The 7,866-nt window shown below is 43.3% G+C and overlaps 1 protein-coding gene across 1 annotated transcript; it reads left to right on the top strand.

The window, feature by feature from the left end:
* Positions 1 to 1,002: 1,002 nt before the first annotated feature.
* On the top strand, positions 1,003 to 1,464 carry LOC117129555 (vegetative cell wall protein gp1-like; the record flags this gene model as incomplete). Its single annotated transcript, XM_033282974.1, has 1 exon — positions 1,003 to 1,464. A coding segment is annotated over exon 1 (462 nt), but the record flags the coding sequence as incomplete, so codon positions are not given.
* Positions 1,465 to 7,866: the final 6,402 nt, after the last annotated feature.

The raw sequence follows: 7,866 nt of genomic DNA, 5'->3' as shown, positions 1-7,866 counted from the left end.
ATATTCACTATCCCTAAATCCCCCGCATTACCGTGACTTGGTCCTGCGAACGGAACAAGGTCATGAAGACATGATATGGGGTAGCTCGCTGGAGACCGTGTACTGCATGACGATGCAGTGTTGGATTGTTCATACCGGACATTCGACAAGATGGTGATGCTAACTCACTAGTCTCGGTTAGCCTTAGTGGTTTCTCGGGCCTAGTATATATATATTGTATTATATGAGTTTGGTAACGGGCGGGTGTTGAGGAAGTGATGTTTAAAATAAGAACTCACAATGATGATTGGTATACTAAAGTATAGTACTAGTACTTGCATGATCATGTATATGCATTTGATAACTGTTTGGTTTATTATTGATTGTGTTGTGATTCTAGATTCACTGAGTAAATTAGTTGCTCATGACTCATTCGTGTGTGAAGGTAACCCTTAGGCGGGAGACACTTTACTTTTTGGACGGAAGGAACGGCCAACCAGCGGTAGTATTTTGTTGTCCTTGCAACGTACCTTTTGATGTATATTTACATAAAACGTTGTTGGGCAATAGGCCATAGGATAAAACTATAACACTCTGTAAGATGTTTAAAGTAAATAAATAATGTATAAAAGATGTTTATAAATCACGAGTTCTCATATGATATTAGTCCTTGTCCGGGACGAACTAACTATCGAATATTGCTTTATCGGGTTGAAAAGCCTAGAGTAATGTCCGATAGGAGCGTCTGTGTTCTTTGGTTGTTGGTCTAAGGCGATCGGATTTATTTCGAGAACCTCGGGTCGACCATCAGGGAACATCGACCGTGTCATTTCCGGTTATCTATGATCGGGGGTGTCACAAAGGTGGTATCAGAGCATGGTTATACGATGCTTGAATGGGACTTGTTTCAAATAATTTTCGAGTCGAAAATGTGTCGCAAGGATAATTAGGATATGCTGGTTTGTTCCTTCTTTTAGAAATTGATAGACCTGGGTAGAAACTTACCATGATCTTTCGTTGCAGATGCCACCGAGAAGAGCACTCTTTGGACGCCGTGGAGGTCCAAACCTCCCAATTTCGATTTCATCATCTTCAGACTCTTCGCCGCCATCTACTCCGACACCACTTCCGACTGCTAGCTTTGATGCTACACCTTCGGGATCTAGCTTTGAGACTGACCCGTCTGAAGGGTCATATAATCAGACACCGGTGCACATGCCATTGTCTCCAGACCCGTATTTTATGGACATCGAGGTGGATGTGGTACACGATAGTCCAGTGCACGGAGATCATCCCGCAGCTCCTGCATCTCCTGCCGCTCATTTTCCACCAGCCCCTGCTGCACCTATTCTGGCAGCACAACCTGGACCAGCTCCAACTGATCCAGCTATAATAGCACTTCTAGAACTGATGGCTGAGATGGTGAATTTGCAACATCAAGCATTGAATGCACAGCGTGAAGCACAGCGTGCTCAGCCAGCTCCAGTACCTACCACTTCTCATCCGGACTTTCTGAAGATAGTCATGATTATGAAGACTTGGGGACGAAGCGTTACCAGGGAGGCACTGATCCCTTTGAAGCTGATGCATGGCTGCACAATCTCGAGCAGAACTTTGCTGCAACCCGTTGTCCGGTAGAATTTAAGAAGGACGTGGCTGTTTACTATCTGGAGAAGGACGCCATCAGTTGGTGGTTATGCGTAGAGAGGAACTTTGGAGACTTCAATCTGAGTTGGGCTGACTTCCGTACAGCGTTCGTTCGAAAGTACTTCCAACCGGAAGCCCGTGATTGATTGGAGATTAAATTCATGGAGCTAGTTCAGGGAGGATTATCTGTTAGGAAGTATGAGGCAGAGTTCACCCGTCTCAGGAAGTATGTCCACTATGGTCGGGAGGATGAGATGATGATTATCCGTAAGTTCCTTCGAGGACTTAACCCATATATCAGGAGCAGACTTGAGGCAGTAGAGTTTCATAGGCTTGCTGATCTTGTTGAGCGTGCTGTGAACGTGGAGGAGGCCATTGCTGCTGAGAGAGCTTCTTCTAGCCATTCTGCACAACCTAGACGTCCATCAGTTCAAAGTCAGCCTCAGCCACATTCTCCTATGTCTCGAGGACGAGGAGGTAGAGCTTTTCGGGGAGATCGATCTGGAGATCCTAGACCTAGAACCCCAACTTGTTTCACTTGTGGCCAGCTGGGCCATGTTAGGAGAGATTGTCCGACCGTGGGACAGTTCCAACCGGCTGTACCATCTCACATCACTTGTTTCACGTGTGGAGAGCGAGGACATTACGCGACATCATGTCCACACACTCATCTCGCTCAGCCTGTTGTTTCGAGTGCTCAACCCGTTGTACCAGTTAACCCACCTTTACCCTTACCTCCTGCAAAGCGTCAAGCCACTGCTGGTAGGGCTTACGCTTTAGAGTTACCAGGACCATCCGGACCACCTCAGGGTCCGATTTCAGGTTTGTTTTCCTAACCAATTGAGGGTTGCATAATTTTTTTAAATGATTGGTAAATTGGTGATAAAAAAATAGTATAAAAGTTGTTGAGTAAGTAATTGATGGGAAAGTCAATTATTTTCAGCGACTTTGCTTGTGGGTGGAATATCCGCCCACATCCTTTTCGATTTGGGAGCAACACATAGTTTTGTAGCTCCCGAAGTAGCATCATGATTCGATGGAGAATTCACTAAGGTGAATTTATCCTTTCCCGTTCTAATTCTCGGAGATCAAGTTCTTGAAACTGAAGGCTGTATTCTAAGAGTTCCAATCATTATCCAAGATATGTTTTTTCCGGCTGATTTGTTAGTTCTCCCATTAGAGAGGTACGAGGTAATCTTAGGGATGGATTGGCTGTCAAGTTACCGAGCTCACCTTGATTGTGGTCGAGGGAAGATTGTTTTCGAGAGAGATACCCAACCCCCTTTAGCTTACCATGGCATAGTACCAAGTGTGGAGCGTCATTAGTGTCAGCATTGAGAATTGAAAACCTTTTGGAGAAGGGTGAAGAAGTATACTTTGTGACCTTAGTTGCTGGACCAGTAGAAGACGAGAAAGAGCAGAACATGGAAGAAATAGCAGTAGTAAGAGAATATGAGGACGTGTTTAAGGCATTAGAGGGATTGCCGCCGTCTAGGAGTAACGCCTTTAGTATAACCTTAGAACCCGGATCCGCTGCAATAGCAAAGGCACCATACCGAATTGTCGCTAGAGTTGGAGAAGTAGCCTATAGACTAGAACTTCCACCCGATATGCTTATGCATCCAGTAATTCATGTATCGATGCTGCGTAAGCATATATCAGATCCGAATATGGTCGAGCCGCAGCGACCAGAGAACTTGCAACCTAACCTCACCTATCCTGAAGGTCCTTTGCGAATAGGCGAACATCGTTTCAATAAATAGAAGAATAGGGAAATTTCGCAAGTTTAAGTATTTTGGGAAAAGTGACAGAGAGTTGTTATAACATGGAAGGATGAAGATAAGTTCTGAGCTGATTACCTAGAACTCTTCTCAGATACCCCAGTCGTCCAGTAAAGGGTGTACACTTGTATTTTGAGAATTCGGGGACGAATTCTTTTAAGGGGGGAAGAGTGTAATAACCCTCACGAGCCAATAAATTTTTGGTAGAGAAAAATCCCGCTCAACCAGTTTTTAGTTGGTTCGACCATGATTAATAAAAATAAAAATCGACCCGGTAGATTAATTTCTCGACGGGACTGTCTTGTGGTCGAAAGACCTTCACTTGATAGTTTGGCCGAGTCTTAAATATTTTGGTCGGATTTTTATTAAGCTGGAAGAGATTTTCCGGGAACAAGACGAGAGACAAAGACAAGGAATATTTGGTTGAAAAATTATTTAAATGATCGACCAGCTGCCTAATTAATTTTGGACCAGACTCATGTCTTCCACCAGCTTGTTTGCTCAGTATTTAATCACATGACTTGCACCTGTCTGCTTACCTAGCTTCTTCAGTATCTGGCACATGACAATCACAATCTGCCTGTGTGCTTGTTTCCTTACTCTTTGATTAATTTTGATTGGCTGGAGACTGCTTCATGGGAAGGAAAGGACAGTGTGCTGCAGATGATAAAGCAGGTTGCCAACTGTCTTCTCTTAGCCATGCTTTGTTATGAGCTAAACCCTCAGGTGAAGCAACCACAGCTTGTATTTAACCCTCCTCCAGCTGCTTCCCACGTTCTGAAACCTACAGAAAAATCAGTGAGAAAATTAGGAAAATAAATCAAGAAAAAATTCTTGGTGATCTAATCTTCAACCCTAGACCAGTCTGTTGCTTTGAGAAAGATCAGAAGGTGAGATTTTTAAATAAAAACCTAGACCTAGTTCAGTTCAGATCATGATCAGGCCTTGATCTTTCTCTTTGATCAGTTCAGCTGCAAGCTTACCTTGGAGAAGAGGATCAGCTGAGGCCATCTAGTCCTTTGGTTTGTCTTGGTAAGCTTTGGTCTCCTAGCCTAAGTCAGTATCTGATCAGAACAGTTCATGGCTACCTTAGATCTTGGTCGGATCAGTTGTATAAGTTATGATACAGTTCGTTCTTGTTTAGTTTCGGTTTGAATCCATCTCCTAAAACAGTTTGCTAAGCTGTTATGGATTGATTGGAGAAACGAAACTAAACTCAGTCTGATCTTGACTTGAACTGTTGTTAACTGAATAGAACTGAACTGATCTGATCTGGTATGAAAGGAACCGAGCTTGAACTGATTTGATTTAAGTTGTTTAGCTTGAACCGAACTGTCGGATTGTTGATGTTCTGAACCCAACCTTACCCTGTTTTGATCAGCTAAGGTGTGGAGCTTTGCTAGTCCCATCCTATCCATTCAGTCTCTTGGTAAGCCACAATCAAGTGAGTCAGATGAGTTGTTGAGTTAACCATAGTAACCGATCAGAACCTTGTCCATTCTCAGGTCCATTCAGCTTTGTTCAAGAGGAACTCAAGTATTGTCCAATCCAGTTTCAAACTGTTCTTTAGGTGAGTCTAGACAGATGTTGAGATAGATCATGAATGAGTCCTTGATTAAGTTAGTAAAGTGTCTGAATATTTAAGAATGGTGTTGTGTTTACTCATGCTAAAACACTTACACTTAAAGAATAATTTTAAAGTGAGGTTAATCCTAATTTTAGTACTTGTTCTCAAGTACTAATCATAAAATAATCATGGTTTTGATTATGGATTAATCTTGGTTTAATTAAGAATTAACCTTGGTTTAATTGAGAATTAATCTGAGATTAATTAAGGAGTAATCATGATTAATTAAGTACTAATCTTGGATTAATTAAAGATTAATATGAGATTAATTAAGGATTAATCTAGGATTAATTAAGAGTTAATTATGATTAATTAAGGATTAATTATGAATTAATTTCAGAATGATTATGGAAGTAAAATCATGTGAAGTCTTGTTATATTCACTATCCCTAAAGCCCCCGCATTACCGTGACTTGGTCCTGCGAATGGAACAAGGTCATGAAGACACGATGATGGGGTAGCTCCCTGGAGACCGTGTACTGCATGACGATGCAGTGTCGGATTGTTCATACCGGACATTCGACAATGATGGTGATGCTAACTCACTAGTCTCGGTTAGCCTTAGTGGTTTCTCGGGTCTAGTATATATATTGTATTATATGAGTATGGTAACGGGCGGGTGTTGTGGAAGTGATGTTTAAAATAAGAATTCACAATGAGGATCGATATTAAAGTATAGTACTAGTACTTGCATGATCATGTATATGCATTTGATAACTGTTTGGTTTATTATTGATTGTGTTGTGATTCTAAATTCACTGAGTAAATTAGTTGCTCATGACTCATTCGTGTGTGAAGGTAACCCTTAGGCGGGAGACACTTTACTTTTTGGACGGAAGGAACGGCCAACCAGCGGTAGTATTTTGTTGTCCTTGCAACGTACCTTTTGATGTATATTTCATAAAACGTTGTTGGGCAATAGGCCATAGGATAAAACTATAACACTCTGTAAGATGTTTAAAGTAAATAAATAATGTATAAAAGATGTTTATAAATCACGAGTTCTCATATGATATTAGTCCTTGTCCGGGACGAACTAACTATCGAATATTGCTTTATCGGGTTGAAAAGCCTAGAGTAATGTCCGATAGGAGCGTCTGTGTTCTTTGGTTGTTGGTCTAAGGCGATCGGATTTATTTCGAGAACCTCGGGTCGACCATCAGGGAACATCGACCGTGTCATTTCCGGTTATCTATGATCGGGGGTGTCACAACGTTAGTACAAGATCCGCCATCTATGATCAAACTACATACCTTGTGATCAACACTACATCTTGTGTGAAAGATGTTCTCCCGCTGGATGGTCTCTGGATCAAAGAGGGTGCTAAGAGCTCTCCGGGTCACTAGCAGCTCGCCGGTCTCCGGGTAGTCGGTTACTTCTTCATCAGAGATCACTGCCGCGGCCTCTGCCTCATCTTGGGATTCATACTCGCCATCCCCCTTTAGGACCATCACTCGTTTGTTTGGACAATCCCGAGCGTAGTGGCCCTTGCCCTGACACTTATAACAAATGATATCACGGGTACGCAATGTTTGGGCTTGAGTCTTACCCTGCTCCGGTTGGATGCATTAGACGATTCAGCCTGGTTTGTCTTGAATCGGCTCTCAATCTCAATCGTCTTGCTCTTGTCGCCTTGCTTTGAGCCTGGTTGAGTCCACGCAGGTTTGCTGCGGTTGGTGCTGGCCGTCTTGTGCTTGATGTGCTGCTCGGCTTGCGTAGCAAAGTGCAACAGGTCGTTGAAGTCTTCATACTGTTGCCTCTCACCTTGCGGGCAATGCGGTCTTGCAGCCCTTCCAGAAATTGGGACATCATTGTCTCTTCGGGCTCGTCGGTCTCAAGCTTATTCCTAAGTGCCTCGAACTCCTCAAATACTCCTCCACAGTCTTAGTTCCCTGCGTAAGTTTACGAAAACGTTTTAGCACGTCACGCTGGTAGTAAGATGGAATGTACCTCGGTCCAATTACGCGCGCTCTCCACACTGGCCCGGACTTGGCAACGTCTCGATCCCACCACGAAAGAGCATTGTCCGTCAGCTGGGCTGCTGGTAGGGCAACCTTCTTTGCCTCACTATATTGGTAATAGTCGAAGATGTACTCCATGCGCTTCTCCCCACGATGTAGGCGTCCGGATCAACCTTGCCAGCAAACGTTGGGGGATGAAGCTTAAGCGCCTTGCCTCCCAACCAAGGCTCTTCCTCCTCTCGGTCTCGACCTCCTCTACGGTCGCGGCCTCCTCCTACTTGGGCCCGGGGTCCTCGCGCGTTCCTCCTCCCTCCCCGGTTTGGCCTCTCCTCGTCCTGACTGCGCGTATCATCGGTACTGTCCGCATCCGAGTCAGTGTCATGCGGGTCAGGCTGATTCCTTCCTGGTGGTCGAGGTCCGTTGGGTCTGCCTCCCTGCCGTAGCTGAGTAAGCTCGGCGGTTATAGCCCTAAGGCTCTCCCTCAACTCTTCATTGTCGGCTAGGAGCTGAGCGTTTATGGCCGCTTGATCTTGACCTACATCTCCCATAGTTTCTCTGAAAAGATACTCAAAGAAAATTAGAGGCAAGAGGGATTAAATAGTAGCTTGGGGTTGGATACTTGAGTATCGACCAAGGCTAAAGTAAATGCTAAAATTTATGAATAAAATCGAATCAAGTTGAAAAAGGAAAGATGAATAATTTTTTTTGATTTTCGAAAACTTGGAAAGAAAGTAAAACTTCTTTTAATTTTTTTTTTTTTTAAATGCAAAAATCGAAAACTTGGAGAACAATCCGAAAATTTTTTTAAAAAAGAAAGTAAATATTTTTTTTTTTGAATTGTGACGGCTAGGGTTCAGAAAGAACTGAGTTT

This window comes from Brassica rapa, unplaced genomic scaffold (genome assembly GCF_000309985.2).
Source record: "Brassica rapa cultivar Chiifu-401-42 unplaced genomic scaffold, CAAS_Brap_v3.01 Scaffold0024, whole genome shotgun sequence".
NCBI classification, from domain to species: Eukaryota; Viridiplantae; Streptophyta; class Magnoliopsida; order Brassicales; family Brassicaceae; genus Brassica; species Brassica rapa.
This window is presented reverse-complemented; position numbering and strand designations above follow the sequence as displayed.